The following is an 18,654-nucleotide window of genomic DNA, read 5'->3' as shown; positions in this document are numbered from 1 at the left end:
GTACAATTTACACATTGTAAATTGTGTAAATTTACACATTTACACATTTACAATAAAGTAAAAATAATATAGATGATTTAAAATAAAAACATAATAAAAACTACTGAGCTAATATCCTATTATGGCTTGTTATTATTTAAAAAATAGTTTCACTGTGCATTCCATCATATGTTTCGGATTTAAATGTTTTCCAATGATCTTTTGTGTTAATTTTTGTATTCTAAATAAACATGCATTGCTCTTTGCTTTGCCAAAGCATGTGTATTTATAAGTATTTTACCGTTTGCATATGAGGTGGTCAGCGAAAAGACTTGATGACAATATAGTGGTGCACCTAAAGCTAAGGTTTGGGAAACACTGGTTTCATAATGTGAGACTGGGGGGTGTTACGGAACTGTTAGTGAGACTTCTGGTGGAAGAGATTCCCAACTACTCCTGGGTCTGATGAATTAGCACCACATAACAAGATGGATGTTTAGTACAGGTAGAAAATAAAGAGAAAGATTGAAAGGCAAAGACATCTGATATAAGAACCAATGTTTCCGTTCCATTTGTACAAAGAATAAAGAAATTGGCCGTTGTAACTGATACATAAAATTGCAAAATATCAGAAGAAACGGGTAGAAACAGAGCGAACAGCATAGCCTGTTGTAAATTGCTCACTGTGACACATGCTTTTTTGTGCTAAAAGACAAACAGTGGAATACGAATATACATAGGAATATATTTCTTGCAATGTTTCATGTATGGTGGATGGATTCGCCATGATCGTTACTCAATATGATGTCAAAAGTGTCCTGAACTGCCAAGAGCTGAAATCTATTTCATAACCAAAGTTAATAGTTTCCTTCCTTTTGGTTTCTCACTTTAATCCAACCCGTCCATCACACACACACACACACCCATACATACGCATATACGCACGCACGCACAAACACACACACACACACACACACACACACACACACACACACACTCGAAAGCTGTCTGCTTCGTTAGTAGGATTAAACCAATGACACTCCTCCAAGGGAAAGGGAGGTGGCTGGGTGGTTAAGGGGCTGTAGAGGGCAGAGGTTGAGGAAGCGGTCGTTACGGGAGGTTAAGTGGCAGTGAAGCGTGGAGACAAGCAATGGAAATGGAAAGGGTGGTGCGGATTTTTTTTTCTATACCGGAGCATTCTTACCTCTGATTGGTGTACCACCTGGCGAGGTAATTTGAATGAAAATAGGATTAAAGAGAAGCGTTAGTATAAGATAATGGGTTGTGAGGGCAATATGTGTGTGCGTGTGTGTGTGTGTCTGTGTGTGTGTGTGTGTGTGTGTGGGTGTGTGTGTGTGGGCAATATGTGTGTGTGTGTGTGCGTATTTGTGTGTCTGCGTGTCTGTGTGTGCATGAGTGTGCATGTATGTGTGTGCATGAGTATATATGTACTGTATGTGTGTGTGTGTGTGTGTGTGTGTGTGTGTGTGTGTGTATATAGGTGAGAGAGAGAGAAGGTGAGAGAAAGCAAGAGAAAACTCAAAGCAGCAGAGATAATTTCCTGTCCTCTTGAAAGAGTTTATATAATTGTCATCACCTAAATAAATCAGTTAAAGCTGCTACAGATAGTTAATTATAATACCTATAATAAATAAATAGAATTAAAATAATTAAAGAATGGACTTGAGTGAAACACAAGTCAGAAAACAATAATATATTTTTTTCTATATTTGTGCGGAACTGTTTTTAATGTAGAATGTGTGACTAACTGCCTGCAGGGGGACGAACTGTTTGTTTGTATTTGATATAATTGACATTCTGACCATTTGAGCATATTGGGTAGATACTCCAAATGGGGACACTGATTGGTTACTTTCCAGATGCCAGGACTCTGGATAACAGCCCAATCAACCTCGTAGCTTGGGATATGGAGGGGCTGTCATGGTCAGAGGGTGAGGGCAAGAACAGGGGAAGTTGTGTTGTCTCTTACTGCCCACCAGCCCACCAGCGCAGTAAGAGAGCCTCAGCAGCTTCCAGAAGGAGTTGGCTCTGTACACTGACACCTGCCATGGTAAGCTGCGGCAGTTGCATGCTACAGATGCTCTTACGCATGCTGACAAAAGGCCTGCCTCCCCTGTTCACTATGTACAGAGGGAGCTTCATGGCAGGTCAGGCTGTAAAACATGCATTGTGAAAAATAATAGCGCTTTATTATTTTTTCACAATGTCAAGGTAGAAGAGGTCATTCGCAGAAGTACCTTTCGTCAGTCGGATTAAACAAAGTTTAACTGATACATTTGACATTGAATCACATTCAGTTTATCTTCTACTCTAGCACCAATAAGAACATGTAAGCACATAACAGGGCCATTGTCTTAAGAGAACTCCTGTTTCCTATCTGCATGCAGTGGTGCTCACACATGCCACTGCATCGTCGGGTCACTGCATCGAGGTTCCAAATCACTTCTTTTCAGTCAAGCTTCGGCTGCATTAATCTCGGTTACAATGAGCTCTAGTCATACAAATATTTACCTCTGGGGGCAACAGACAATCTTTTTTGGTAATATAGCGGATAACAGACATTTGGACTAATCTCTTTGAAAACATATCAAAGCTAAGATAAAAAACCCTAATAGGAGTCCAATAATAGCCAAATGGGTTTTAAGCGACACTCCACACTGAATGTTTACCTGCATGGAAGCAAAGCTCGCTCAAACCTGATTGGACTAATTGGACTACCAACTACAAAGAGAAACCAGAACAGCTCCGATATCAAAATCCTGTGCCATCGTCAAAAGAAATCTGCATTCATATGCAGACATATGCAACCGGGAACGTATTCTGTAATATTACCTGAACGGAGTTGCTTGATGCGTCCATTGCTGCTATCAATCTCAACAGGGAGGAAATCCTTGAACCAGAAGATCTCAGGGTCTGGGTTTCCGCTGGCAGCGCACAGCATGGTGGCTGTGCGGGTCCTCTCCACTACTTTCAGCTGGGGGCCCATGTCGATGGTGGGGAAGCCATGGGGGACCTGGTCCTCTGGGACAAACACAAACAACAGAGCAAGCGAGACATGAGCATTCACAGGATTACTCGAATGAACCTTTATTGTAATTTATCTGCCTTAAAATAAAACAGTTGATGAACGATCCCGAACGCAGGGAGTAATCTCTTGACGTCGATATGCCTTTTAGTTTTACTCTTCCACATCATGACCATGGGACAGGTTTGTGTTGACATGTGGAGGTCTGGGCAGCTTTTGTTGATGGCAGCTTCCAAGTGAGAGTTAGGATTCTTAGGAGTTTATATACGCTTATATATAGAGAATAACGCCACGGCGTGTAAAGCGTTTCATAAACAACATCGCCCATTCAATCGGTGGGCTAATAAAAACATGCAGAGAGTTGCCATGGGTGGGAACCAGGGGAGTAACACGCCCCCTCCCTCCCCCTTCCTTGAACGGTCAACAAACTAAGCATTTCTTTGATCCCATAGTGTTTGAATGTAGCAGGACTGTAACAGGGAGTTCCCTTACACTTGTTTTAAAATGAAGGTATAAATCAAAGACAATTCTGAGGTTGCAGAAAATTTACAACAATTAGATATTTTGTGTGTTAAAATTAGGTTTTAAACCACCCCAAAAACAGTTTAATAAACTGGCAAGAGGTTTTTGCTTCTAACCACAAACAAGGCCATTTAGATAATAGCACCAACTAAATTAGTGGAATCATTCTCGTTTTCATTTCCCTTTCTATGGCGAATTGAAAGGGAAGTGGAAAAAGAGTAGGTTCTTCATGTTAACAACAATAATCAGCCATTATAAGTTTGCCTACATGAGATTGTTATACATAGAAGTTTTTTGTAGGGAATGTCACATATGTGTAATTTCAAACAGCAATAACTTTGTATTTACTGAACTGTTTCCATTGTATTGTAGTGGTCATTCTGACCCAAAATTAAGAAGTGAAATTCGCTGATTTTGCTGGAGTTTATTATTTTATAATTTGAATAAATGAATACAATGTACCTACTCCAGTAACAAACTACTGATATAATCACTTTGGTAATAATGTTGTTCTTGGCAAGTCATAGAATCTGACAAGCTAGAATAGACAAACCAACTCTGAAACTTTATAAGCCCATTGTCATCTCAAATAACCCAACTGACAACACTGAGTACTAAATTAAAGGCATGTCCCACACAAAGAGAAGAGTAGTTGGTAACTTATGGAGGCCTCTCAGGAAAAAGGATATCTATAAGTAATATATGTGTGTGTGAAGAGTTTCTACTAGGAATGCCTTTTAAAAGGTTCCAGGCTATTGTGTGATAATTATTTTAAACAGGGAACTGAGAGATGAGATAAGATGACACTATTCATATTACTTTACATCAAACAAACAGGATTTCATATGCCACTGTCAGTCACCGAGCTTGTTAAAAAAAAAGGCAAGTCTGGTCAATTTCAGTTTAGCCACTAGTTAAAAAAGGTAACATAATTTAACAACGACCTCAACAAAGACATTTATTACGGTGTGTATTGTTCTTCTTTTCAAAGGGTGTATGTGTTTGTGTGTGTGTGTGTGTGTGTGTGTGTGTGTGTGTGTGTGTGTTTGCCTACTCAACCTGACATGCCAGATCATTTATCACTAAGGAGTTTCCCAAACCAAGTGTGGCTGGAAGGGAATATTCTGCACATGAAACATGACTGGTGTGTAAATTAGAAGTTTTTAGAAAAACAAACATCTACAATGACACCCTTGTTGTATAGGATCCCCCGGGAAGCAGTTTGGGATGGATGATGGATGATTGAAAAATCTCTTTATACCCTACATTTCCGGTGTGAAAATCATGGTTCATAACAAGAAAAGGTTACCAATAATGCTCTCAATAATAATCATTTGTTCCTTTGTTTTTGGTTCTTCTTTTTTTCCTGCAGTTGCATTCATTGGAATCTGCCCTGTGTGTTGTTGACCTTACTCACAGGCAGGGCTTCATGAATTAGGGGAGAGAAGCACTACTTGGACAGCCCCAGCAGTCCTGGTCAAGAAGAAACCTCATCACCTTCTCCAAGGCCGGGCGTGCTAAAACGTTGAGCTAGCTAGTGGCTATGGGCAGGTTGAGATGAATCCATCTAAAAGACAGCATTTACCATACCACTGGGTTGAATGGAAGTGTGGATTGGTAATCCGGTAATCAGGAGCCTGCCTGGGGTCTAGTAGGAAGGTTTGTGGCAGTGTGGGTGGTTGATCTTTGTAGGTGAGACAGGAGGGTGCGTGGATCTAGTGACCAGACTAGTAGGGAGGTGAGTGAGTTGCATAGAGGTGGTTTCAATCATCTAGTAAGAGCTTTCTTCAGTTGCGATTTATTTATTTTTTCATGTCAAAAGCATGTGGCCTTGTTTTGTCAGACACAAAATACATTTTGCATCCAAAATAGTCTGGAGTCGTATATGAATAGAGCAAATGTTTTTTAGATGATTATGAAGTATAACAATTCATTTTTCAGGCAACAAATATGACGCCGAATTTGTGCTCTGTGTGCTTTGGGCTCTTCACTGATTCCTGCTGTTTTAGACCCTGTTTCTGTGTTAGATTTTTCTTTTGGCTGCACCTACATGATTAGCGCCAATCTCCCCTGCAGAATTGACACCTCTGCAGAAGCACACCTGCAAGACTTAGAGCCAGCTTGTTACGCACATGGTTCTGTTCATTCCTTACCTCTCCAGTTCGTCAAGGACACCAGCAAAGTCCAGACCAAATCCAACCATTCAGCTGTAACTTTGGCATTTGAGAGGTAGGTCCTCTGTGAGTCTGGTACCAATGGAGAGCCCAAAGCGGAGACCACTTTTGGGAAAGACTGGCTTAGTACCTCAGTCTATGTACTGCGTTGCATTTGGGACCCATTGTTTCCTTCCTGAATCAATCTCAGACTCAAAGCTATGAGTTACCTTATGTGTCTACAAAGACAGACCGGGAGTTGTTACAAGACGGGCGCAAGGGCAAGAGCTACAACAGGGACAGAGTGGGGTCATACCTTCCAGAACAGTGAGCTTGGCACTAGTGTTGATCTCTCCCACACTATTGCTGGCCGTGCATTCGTACATGGCCTCGTCCCGATGGGTCCGCAGGGGCTGGATGCGTAGCACTGAGCCGTTGTCAAACTCAATCACCTAGTGAGAGAAAACACAGTAATCTTTAAGTAAGAAAGATACTGCTTATAGTAACTATGTGTTGTCAAGAGGCTTTGACAAATGTGTATCAATCTGTATCATTGACTCTCTCAAAGTATTATAAATCATTTTAAAGAGCATTCATAGGATTAACATTTCTCATGGGTGCTCCGGTGGCGTAGTGGATAGAGCGCGTACCATATTGGCTCCGGCCTCCGTTGCAGTGGTCGCAGGTTCGAGTCCGACCCGTGGACCTTTACTGCAGGTCATTCCCCCCCCCCCCTCTGTCTCCCCATTTCAACTCTGTACTGTCAAATAAAGCTTGAAAATGCCAAAAAAAACAATCTTAAAAATAACTTTTTCTCATGTAGAAGCTGTCTTTGAAAACTTGGCAGCGTTGTAAACGTTCTCAGGGTGGACGTTTGTTTATATTAAGGACGTGAGGGCCCTTATTAATACTCCAAATTTAACCTCCTGCAAAGCCTTACAACAGTAGGAAAAAAGGATGAAATCTTGGTTCTTGTATCAGACTAAAATGGACATAAGCTAGGTTGAAAAGGTCTTCAGGAGTCTGCTATCATGTTGGTGGAGGGGTGAATGCCTGTAAGAATGTACCTCCCTTCCTTTGACTCTTATCTTAGAATCTTAGAATCTTATCTTTTAAGAAAGGTCAGTTTTGCATCTTCTCATCCCTTTCCAACTTTCATCTGTTTGTGGAGAAATCATAATTTGAGTTAACATAAAGGCCCCGTTTAAACGAGGACGCTTGCGGGTAAAAACGATCAAATATTTTATTGGAAGTGCCTTTCGTTTAGACGGTGACAGCGTTTTTGGGGCTTCAAAACGCAAAAATCTGAAACCACCCTCCAGAGTGGAAAACTTGAAATGAAATGTTCAGGATATGTACAGCTAGTATTACTGAACAGAGAAGGATCTGTTATTATGTTTTGGTTTTCGCGGCACAGATAAGGGAAGAGGGAAAATTCTGACACGCCTGACATGCATACCCAATCGAAATCCACACACTTTTGCGTCACCGTATGCACGCAGATTTCCTCCCGAAAACGCTCGTCTAAATGCGGAATAAAAAGTGAAGACGTGACGGCACTTTTGGGTCTTCTGTTCAGACCGTCATCATGTAAACGTAGCCTAAAACGGACCTGTAATATCCATCTATCGCTCTGTCTGTGTGCGTGTGTGTGTGTGTGTGTGTGTGTGTGTGTGTGTGTGTGTCATTTCATTCGCCGTAAACAATCAATTGAATACCTGTGCATGTCTTGTAGCGTTATGTATATTATTATGCCCATGTTTTTATGATTGAAGAATTTCTTTGATAAACTTGTAAAATGGGTTAAAGCTGGCTTGAAAGGTCATTAGGATTCTGCGGTCAAGTTGGTGGAGGCGTGAATGCCTGTAAGAATGTCCGATAATAACCCATGGTCCTTACCAGCCTTTCCCTCCTTTGCCATTTGAATAATTATCTTTTAAGAAACTTCAGTTTTGTACCTTCTCGTCCCTTTCCAACTTTCAAATATTTGTGGGAAAATCATAATTTAAGTTAACATAGAAACGGACCTGTAACTTTGCCGTAAACAATCAATTTAATATTGTGCAAGTTTTTAGCGTTATGTATATTATCACAGCCAGTGTTTTATTAATGAGCTATTGCTTTGATAAAGATGAATGCATTGTTGATTTAAATGATTGTAATATTCTAATAGCTGTGTAGGTTTGTTTTTAAGATTGTAGCATAACTAGGTCCATGGATATTTTGCCATATTATATTATGTCTAATGTCAACAGATTCATGTAAAAATCCAAACAACCATGAATCAACCCAAGAACTACTACCAAACTGAAAATGCCTCAATATGACTCCATCTACACGCAAGACAATGAAGGGATATCTGCGTGATAAGCCTGAGTGGGTCAGGGGTATTTCAGGGGGCGAAGGACCCAAGGGGTCAAAGCAGTGTCTCTTTAGTGTGAGGACTGAGGACACAAGGAAAGACATTCTTACCCTAATGAAGGAGGAAGCCCATGAAATAGCTTCCTGACCAGAAATGGTCTGCATGCCCCCCGCACACACAGGGGCATGCAGACACACATGCACACACACACACACACACACACACACACACACACCCCCACACACACACACACACACACACACACACACACACACACACACACACACACACACACACACACACACACATATGTTTGAAGCATGCCAAGCAGACAGGTGGAAAACCATTCTTATGGCTCATATTGACGTCAGCATGTGTCTTTGTGCCACTTCTGAAGCACTAGCAGTCAGCTAATGAGCCCTCCCGCTGGCTCGGAATCATGCAGCAAGTCATGTTACTGAACACTGTTCAGCAGCCCTGACCACTGCCCTCGCTGTATCTTAACACATCCACTATACATTAGGACTGACACTGACTGATTCTAGGCTGGTGATCAATTTGTGAGTTTGTGATCAAAATCCACTCCTGCAGACACACACACACACACGTACACACACACACACACACACACTCATAGACACACACACACACACACACACACACACACACAAACATGGACAGACAGACAGACAGGCGCACACACAAACAGAAACATAGACATACACACACACACACTCACACAGAAACAGACCGATAGACAAACAGAAAGATAGACTTTACCTCAAAACGTTGAGAGCTAACTTTTTTCCCTTTCTTCATCCAAGTGATGCGGGGTCTGGGGTCCCCCAGCGCCTGGCACACGAAGGATGCAACGCCCCCAGATATTCCTATCTGGTCATCAGGGGCTCTGAGGAAGCTGGGCGCGCCTACGACAGCAGAGGGAGATGCAGATTAAGAACAAGTTACAGAGGATTCACATGGAAAGACTTGAGAATTGAATGTAGAGGTCCACCCCAAACTGATGAGGAAAACCAATAGTGTATGGGTATGATATAAATATGGCAAATGATAAATAATAATTGGGGAATCTGTTTGATTTTTATCATTTATTACGACTCATTGATAACTACGTTAAATATAGTGATCTATGCCACCAACTTTGTTGTTGTTAATGGTTTATATGTGTTTTATTGTTACGGTTCACATGTTGAAAAGTTGTATAAATTGTGTCATCCAATGGCAGCTTTTAAAGTGTTTTAAAAATGTTTTATAAAGTCTATAATAGCATGGTAGAGTGAGAGCTGGTTTATCTGCATGTTTATACTTGCTTCCCACTTAAGGATGCCTGACACTGATGTGCCTCCATACGCCTTCACACCTCTTAGCAACAAATTAAAGGCACAACATGATATTTCTTCATATTATATGAATATAAACACTTTATATTTCCCATTGCAGTTTGCCTGGAGCAAAACATAAATGAGCAAAGAGGGCATAAATGTTAAGCACTGTTGACTTGCCGCAAACATGCAAATGTCTTGAGCAAGCAGATACAAAGGTTGTCAGCCACCTTTAGGATTCCCTCTGCGTGTTTCTATGGAAAGTTTGAGCAAAGCCTGATTCCAATGTAAGCGGCCTAAGGTATACAGAATCATGCGGCAATAAACAACAACTCGCCGGCTCCAATACCGTGGTGAGAGGAGCAGTGTGGAAGGTTGGGTGGTGGCAGGGTCGAGCACTTCATTGGGCTCACGCACCTTCATGTTTAAACACTCACAACACTGCTGCCGAACTTTCAACACAACATAATGAGAGGGGAGGAGTGTGCAGCAATCGCAAAGGACCATCTCAAGCTGTCTGAAACATCTGTACACTGTCCTCTTAAAAGGATTTTGCATCTTTAGTTTCTCTCTCTTAGTATTTCCAGCAGATTGATTTCATGTGAAGGATTTGTTTTGAATAACATATAAAGCCATCCTCCCTTAACTGCTTTATAAAAAACAAAAACTATATCATGAAGAATCATTTTGAAATAACTACTACAACCATTCAACCCATTTAAAATGATGTGATATCCGAAATATATGTGTGTTATTCAATAGGGCCACCAAAAAAGTAAGTAAGTACACCATAGCTACAGCAAAACAACACTGTGAGGGATCATCATGCCCCTATTTTCACATATTGGAATACATATTTGTGGAGATTGAGTTTGAAGAAAATAGTATTAGTGATAGTTTTAGTAAAAATGTATAGAATTGGACAGGGTTACATCGATAGTTTTCATACTACATTGAAGAGTCAGAATCACATTATGGGTATTGTTAAAATACATATATCATGTCATATAAACTTCTTTAAGGCAACATTCATTCAACATGTCCCCATATCAACAAAACCCTTCAGAGCTGGTAAAGTTATTGATTTATATCAACACAGAGATAATGATGTTTGGTTTCTCACTACACTTAGATATTTCACAATAACTGTGATGTTATGGACTATAAGATATGTTAAAAACAATATCACAATATTGTATGTATAATATAGCAATATACTGCGTGTGTAATGTGAATGGCCTAAGAATCGTAGAAGGACAAAGTTGTATAAACACAGCCCTTACCACTCGTTTGGACTTTGAAGATTATTGTTGATCTCCACACACTTTCGACAACTAGGTTGTGTTTAGATTTAACTAATTTTAGATTAGTTCAATCTAAAATTAAGTTGGACTCACTTGTTCAATTCAAAAGCAGCTTCTGAAACCATTTATAAGCACTTTTTAACAATCCCACTTTCACGATGAACAACTTGTGACAAACCTTAAGTAACGTCAAATATATGACTCTCAATTTTATACTGAATGAACTGTAAAAAGGTGCGTGTTTGTATTATTGTATTGTTGCAGAAGTGTTGTAATACTCACTTCCTGCATGGGCCAGCACCATCAGCCTGGCTAGTAGCACGCAGACAGGGGCCCAGAGACTAGGGGCCGACATCCATCTGAGCCCAGGGGCCGACATCCGTCCTAGACCAGCCTGCATGTGTGCACTTCCTGCTGGTCCAAACTGCAGCAGACTGGCTATGAGCTCATAGGGTCTGATATTGGCACCTGGGGGTCCAGAGGAGCAGTGTTAGTTGTGGTGGATGTGAACACAGAGTCTTGTTGTGGGGCGTGGTGAGGCACAGGTGCCCTATTGCCCCATGCATTGTATGGCTCAATGCATATTACAATTATTTAATAGTATCTGAGCCTAGCTAAGGAATATCATACCCAGCTACAAAACCGAGGTACTACAATGCAATTAATGCAATCTACTTCATCAAAATCTAATCTAAAAAAGAATTATTTCATTTTTCACCAATAAGTCTATTGGAAAAGCTTGATATTCTCTGACAACTAAGAAAAGCATCGACATTTATACTAAATTCACTGACACTGATTCCGATAGCTCTTTAAGAAACATTGTCCACGTTTTGAATGTTTAATGCATTTTTTAAAGGTTAAAGTAAAGTTGCCCTGTATTTAACCAATCCATGTAGTGAGAGATGATCAGAATAGTTTTAGATTTGCCATATCAAAAAATAAGTAGAATGCAGGGGCGTGGGCACCATGGAAGGGGTGCACACGCACCCCTTCCATTAACATATGTGATGAGATCTACATTTTGTGACCCCCACCAAAGTCCATCCATTCTCAGACCATCCATGAGAAGGGCCCATAGAATTGATTTCATATATTCTGCTTTGTTATCTGTGTTCTCTATTCTAGCATCAATGTTCAATAACATTATCTCCAGCACACACACACAGACACACACACACACACGGACGCACACACAAACACACACACACGCACACACACACACACACCCCACCCACACACAAACCACACCCACGCACACAAATTTTAACATGAACCTGACATCCACACCTGTCAACTGAAACATATAATTGATTTAAAGTATGAAGTAGAAAATGTATGCTCCTGAACAAAATTGACTAACAATTGTCAAAGCAACTAAATATTTAGGAAGTCTATAAAGGTAAGGGTATGGTAGGGCAAAACTATTGTATTTTTACCTTTATGAAACTTAACAATAAAGCTTTTTTCAACAATTTACACATACATTTACAATTTATGTGTTTGGACCAATACATATATTTTGCGAGATGAGGCCAAAACATAAGACCATATGCTGTATCATACTAATCTGTCAACTGCAAATAGGTGCTCCATGCCGTTGGAATTAAACTATCTCCAATTTTTTTTTTTCATTTGTGGCGGTAGCTTATGCCTTAGATTTGGGAAAGAGGGAATAGGCAGGGAATGGAAAGTGCATAAAAAAGCGTGTCTTATACAAATAAAAACAAATAAAACACTTATCTGATCACAAGTGTTTTCATATGATAAAAGTTACACTGAAACCACTTTACAAAAGTACAACAGAGGCTTGACACTTTGACGGAGGAGTGTGTTCAACGTGTGAGACTTGGGAGGGAAGATTGCATTTGGGTTCAGGTCAGGATAAACTCCAAACTCCCCAATTTCAGCCCATTTGTGGGCTTATATATCTTTATAGGCACTTATTAATTTATATTAACACTATTTAGTAATTCATAGTACATACATATCATTCATTGATTCATCATTCCATTGATAAGTTGGCCAGTGCTCGTTTTAATAAAACATCTAAATCATAAGCATGCTCATTTGCAAGTTGAAATAGAAAATATGCAAATACATGTTACCTTTTTATCTATATATCTATATATTATATATAGTAATTACAATTTGTATGGTCCCTAGTCAGAGAATCATAAACAAATATTTTATTTATTCAGTACATTTTGTGATTTGTATTTTGGTTTGAAAGCTAAATAACAAAAGTAAGAACTAAAATATAAAGTTATAATGTATATTCACATTTTAGAAGTTAGAAGAAAGTTTTATCAAGTGATGACAATGGAATAGCCACTCTATGGTGCTTAATCAACTGCCAAGTTGGCTAGTAGCGTAACAGCTAACTGATGATATAAAGTGATGAGAGGTAGACTTTCCATATAATGTTGAAGACTTCATATGGCATCATATGAAGGATTGGTAAAGGAACAAGAAGAGGAAAATATATGAGCGTGTTTCTCTGAGATGGATTCCTTTGGTCGCTATCTTACTCATATGTATTCATCAACTGAGATTTCCCATTCCAGTACATATTAACAGCAGGTTGACTGCAAACTTTCTAGTGTTCAATACTTCCTCCCTAGAAAATCAAACCACAAACAGCCCAAATACAGACTACAGGCTACACAAAGACAGGATTAGCACCACTAGTGTAAGGAATGTCGAAAGCAATTAACCTGGCCTGCCTTGAGCAAAGCCCTTTCTCGGATTCCAGCATATGGCGCCAGCAGATGGAGGAAGTATGGGGAGACGTGACAAAGGAGCAGTAGGTAGCGAAGGCATCCTACACGTGCAAAGCATCAACATTGTGAGGTCAAAAGCAGCACGTGACTCTGTAAAACAAGCACCGAAAATATACTTCACCGTATTGGTGGCCTGTGCTTCCTCACATCACTCCCGCTGAAATGGTTGTACAAGAGATGTAGTCCAAACCATCACAGAGGTAGAGTACACTTCCTTCAACCTAGATTGGCTCACAAAAGCACTGCCAAGACAAGTCCTTAGCTCATCCGTCACTGGTTGTCAATCAATATAAAGCAACAGGGATGTTTGAAATTTGTTTGAAACATTTTGCTTTAGTATAACAAAACTTCAAAGAGTAAGTACTTACTGATTTAATAATTATTTCATAACTATGGAATCTATGATAATAAAGAACTTGTGAACTTGTCTTCTTGAAGTTCCTCCAATAAATGTCATGGAGCTCCATATAATATCCTTGGGCCCAGAGATTAAGGAGGAGGTTTTGACCAGGTTATCCACAGGTCAAGTAGACAACAAAAAGCAGGAAAGCAGATCTCACTGGTGTGAATGATCCACCTGAGCCATAGCCACTTTCTAGCCGTTTGGTCAACCATGCAATGGGTCCTTAGCCAGGGAGAGGGACTGGCATGGCCAAATGTGATCTATCCCTGGAGCAGCCAGCAGTGAAAACCCCCACAACATTATGTGGAGGGATAAGCAAGAAAGAACCTGGTGTCTACATTCATGATATCACAGGTGTTGGATTTCACCTGAGGCAAGGGGGGAAGCCTTAAAAGGCGGGCCTTTATTTTGTCTCATCCAATGCCTGGGATTTAGCAATCAACCCATCAACAGTGAAAACAACGGTAAAATAGCTAACACTGAGCATGAATACCATGAATAACTATATTCGATTAACAGTTTTCATGTTATTTTATTCTCGGTGGCTTGAGGAAAAACTGGAATTAGGAAAAATGTGGCTGTCAGCCGGTAGACAAAGGGCATCTGCAAAAAGCAGGGAGACACCCTGAATAGGACACCATGTCTACCACAGGGGCATTATCTCCCTCCAGGAATACTTCAGTTATGAGACCAGAGCACTAGCCACTGAGGTCACCAAAAAACGTAAATACAATCATAAGAAGAAAAGTATAAACTGGAGGGTTTTTTTATCCAGAAGAAGATTCTCCTTTCTGAGTATGGAACAAAGGGGCCTATTGAGACACCATTGAACATGATCTTGTTCTGTTACTCTGTCAGTGTATGATCTCCTCAATATGAACTGGTGCAAAGGGAGCAATTTCAGAGCCTTCAAACATAAACTGCAAAGCTGAAGATCGGCTGGAAGGAAATTAACATCCGTTAGAGAATACAGTTTGCCTCTAATTTTATTTCAAAGTCAGGGCATAAGAGGAGTAGATACTTCACATCATGGTCAACCCACCTGCATCTTCTACAAGGATCCTGATATTAACATAGATCAACTAAATTGTGGCATAGATTAATGGATGGAAGCAAACCATGGCCATGTGTAATATAATGGTATATAATAATTAATTTAAATAATTAAATGAGGATTTTCCACTTCCTGCTAGTTAAGTTGCTGCATTACCTTCGGTCTCTAACTAGTTACCGTGTTAAAATGAATACCTAAACAAACACAGCCTCCATTGTTTTTTATTAAAAAATATTAGCTTGCAAATGAACTATATATTTTTTTTATAAAAATGTATCTAGTAGTTAATTAAGTTAACTAAACAGACTCATTAATAATTAGAGAAATAATTACACAAAACCTTTATCAGAGATTTATCAATGTTTCTGTACTTTTAATTCTTATCCTAAAGTGCCCCAATTTCGTCTTTTGATGAGCATATATAAACACTGTACTGCAATACCGTTAATTAGCAAAAGTATTGCTTGGATTTTTTATAGACTTTTAATGTCAGATAAAAATAAATAAAAAAAACAGGCATACAGTCACATTGCTAATGATATGCACATACATCAGTTATCTAAGCACATTTCCATCAACGGTGAATGTGTGTATGGCACGTCTGACCAGTTGGGAACACCTCACACCTGTTGTTCCACCAGCTACTGGCATTGCAGCTGTTCCATCACCCCACCGTGTGAACAAAACTAGCTGGCGCCACGACTTCCGCCCTGATAGGTGTTACCGTTTTGCCTAAGTTGTAGAGCACATGGCAACACAACCCCTTAAAGCTCTATTAGTAAAGCTGCTGAAAGTAAACTGGAGTTATGTAGAAAAAATAAATGAGCAGAAGAGGGCAAGATTATGAAACAGCACAACTCCCTACAGACCAATGCTTCTTCTCCATTGACCAGGGTTGCATTGGCAGACCTGTGATTGAGCTGTGATGATGCTGTGTGCATGGATGTGATTGATCGGCAAGCGGGATTCTCTGAAACAATCCTGAAAGAGATGCCCTGATTAGTTGAATTGTGCCAGGAGCCTTTTTCTCAGGCTATTCTCCCAAAGTCTTTATATTGTGCTTGTGATTTATTGGACTAGGACGTCTGTATTCATCAAACAAAACTGAAGCCATAATAAAATCAATCCTGCTGGATGGAGAATTAGTTATTGGTTACAGGCAGCCAAAACATTGTTGCCGCTTGCAATGACCTTTCCCATCATATCCCTTCTAAATCAATGCTTTAAAATAACATTTAGGGGTCAGGCCGGCCACTTTAACAAGTACGTACAATTTGGCATGGTATTTGAAATTGAGCAGGTCTCAGGGCCTTCTCAGGGATATTTGCAAACCATAAATGAAATGTGTTATTTTTGAGGGCAAATCTCATGCGACCAGAGCAGTAATGTCCAAGCGAGCAGCAGATTGCTGTTTTCCCAAGCACTGCCAGGCACAGTGGGTAACATCCCCTCAGAGTCAGAGACTACAAGGCCCCATTCCTGTCTAATGTCCTGCGCACAGCCAGTCTGTTGGGACATAGTGGTGGGAGGTTTTGTCACACTCGTAGAAAACACACTCTATGGCTTTCCAAATCACAGCAGTGGGCAGCCTGAACATATGCTGATGATTCATATATCCTCCAGTTTATATTTTCGGTTTCCCTACGTATTGCTTCATACACTGAAATGGTCACTTAACATCTGAAGAATGGTCAAGATAGGCGTCAAGCAGTGTGGTTGAACAAATGTCCAGTTCCAACCAATATTCAAGGGTTGCAAAATAAATAATGTGCAATTTTAGCACGTCATTTTGTAAATTAGCTCACTAACAGTAGATTCTGCCTCTCAAACATTGAATCTTAATAATATCGTCACACAAATTGTTTTCATTAGTTACTTTATTGTTAGTTAAATTAATTAACAAAGAAGATCATTTTGTGTTTTCTCTCTCTAGAGCCCGCTCCTTTCCTGTCCCCCAAAGGACAGGTGTCATATAATTTGACATTTGATGTCTTTGTGGCCTGCAGACTGGGTTCTGAAGCCTGCATCTTTTGTGCTATCAACATGGTTACCCCCTGGCTGGTTTCCTAGAAGCCACAACTTAACCTTTTGACGCTTTCCTGTAGGAAACATGTAGACTGCATTCACTGTTCCACTGAAGATGCATAGTAAATAATGCTGCCTGTGTGTGGATGCCAGGTGTGTCCTGCTCAGGGCTGATAGGAGCAGGCAGGCCCTTTTTCCATTAAGGAGCAAGATAAGTTCATAGAAGCAGGAAGCAAGAAAATATCATCAGTTATTGTGTTGACTGTATATCTACGAGCAGGGTGCCAAAATTGTCCTATTGATACCTATGATGTTCATTCCACGTTAAATACATATTAGCTAAAGTATTTCTTTATTAGTATAAGTATTTATTATTTATTAGTAACTATTATTTATTTGATGTAACATTCAAGCATTTTGAACCTACAATATATTTATTTAGATTTGACTATTTGGGCTACCAACAAACTTAACTAGGCATGTTTGCTTACAAGTCAATATTACGTCAAATATGATCTGATTGCTCAATAGTAAGCCTGGAGTTTTTTATTTTAGTTGATCACTGAACTTTATGATACACTTTATGATACAATAATAGGCCTTGACTTATATACGATCACCATTATAAAGAACCCTGATGGTCTCAGCGAGGTCAGTTGTTAATCATTAAAGGGCACAATGCGACTGACAATATGGAAAACCAAGTCACTCATCGATAGACCTACAAAATCACAATTACAGAAAAAAAATCTGGGTGCGCGCGCGTGTGTGTGTTTGCATTGCACGCGAGCAAAGTACACACAGCCTTTTTAAACATCAAACATGAACATCATAACCATGAACTCACCATCACTTTGTATCCCGAAGGACCGCTTCGATGAACGGGATCCCAAGGCAGACCTTTTTTTAAAGTTACACTTCAGAAAAGTCTCCGTTTCCGCACGCTCGTTCGATAATCGTTATACATTTAGGGTAGTCCATAAAAAAGCGTTATAATCCCTAGATAGTTAATCCGAATTTTAGCCACGTTAGGCGACTGTCCCGACTCTCGACTGAACACGTGCGCCTAGTTTTTTCCCTCAGCGTTGCGGTCAACGCGCGCCGCGATGTCTGATTGAACAGCCTCCTCTCCTCCTCCTCCTCCCCCTCCCCCTCCTCCTCCTCCTCCTCCTCCTCCTCCTCCTCCACGGTGGCGCTCCACAGTAGACCGCTTTTTTCTCTTTATATTTTTAAAATCGGGACTTTACGGTTACCTACTGCCCTTCAAGTCGGCTAGGTAAATGTTATAAAACTCTTTACAGTGGTTCTTGATAACCCATGGTATGTGATCTAGACGGTTCAGCATAGAAGGGGGTTTATCTTCACACATCTAACAAGCTGCTTCACTGAGAGAGGTCAGCACAAAAGATGACCAGACATAACTAAATGAAGTCAACCTTTCCTCAACAATAAGGCCTGTTATGAACTCACATTGAAATACATCTCAGTAGATGTGAATAAAACAATGTTTCCTGAGAAGCGCATGGGATTTCAATAAGGCTTTACAACAAACATATAGGGCTTCATGTGGCTTAAATTGATATAGCCTATATGCGATTTTGTAGAACATCTTAAAGTCAAGTCTGATTTTTCTGGGGTCTAAAAGTGGTTAAAGGTAAACAGCTTGAGTGGTCAAGCCTAAAG

The 18,654-nt window shown here is 40.1% G+C and overlaps 1 protein-coding gene across 6 annotated transcripts in view; it reads right to left on the bottom strand.

Annotated features, from left to right (window-relative positions):
- The window catches only part of ptprfa (protein tyrosine phosphatase receptor type Fa), a 50,125-nt gene extending 32,083 nt beyond the window's left edge, over nucleotides 1-18,042 (bottom strand). For 4 of the 6 annotated variants that reach the window (XM_079739344.1, XM_079739345.1, XM_079739346.1 and 1 more), the window contains exons 1-5: nucleotides 13,424-13,544; nucleotides 10,989-11,174; nucleotides 8,843-8,988; nucleotides 6,017-6,152; nucleotides 2,833-3,021 (exon numbers count right to left, since the gene is read on the bottom strand). In XM_079739344.1, coding sequence (XP_079595470.1) covers nucleotides 2,833-3,021; nucleotides 6,017-6,152; nucleotides 8,843-8,988; nucleotides 10,989-11,174; nucleotides 13,424-13,529 — 763 coding nt within the window. In that variant the 5' untranslated portion in view covers nucleotides 13,530-13,544. Of the gene's footprint in view, nucleotides 1-2,832; nucleotides 3,022-6,016; nucleotides 6,153-8,842; nucleotides 8,989-10,988; nucleotides 11,175-13,423; nucleotides 13,545-13,610; nucleotides 13,742-17,818 lie in introns of those variants that run through there. The other 2 variants (XM_079739347.1, XM_079739348.1) reach the window with 2 other exon arrangements.
- Between the last annotated feature and the right edge of the window lie 612 nt (nucleotides 18,043-18,654).

The sequence above is a fragment of the Pollachius pollachius genome, assembly GCF_949987615.1.
Source record: "Pollachius pollachius genome assembly, chromosome: 7".
Classification (NCBI taxonomy): Eukaryota; Metazoa; Chordata; class Actinopteri; order Gadiformes; family Gadidae; genus Pollachius; species Pollachius pollachius.
Note: the sequence above shows the minus strand (reverse complement) of the source record. Positions and strands in the feature narration are given on the sequence as shown.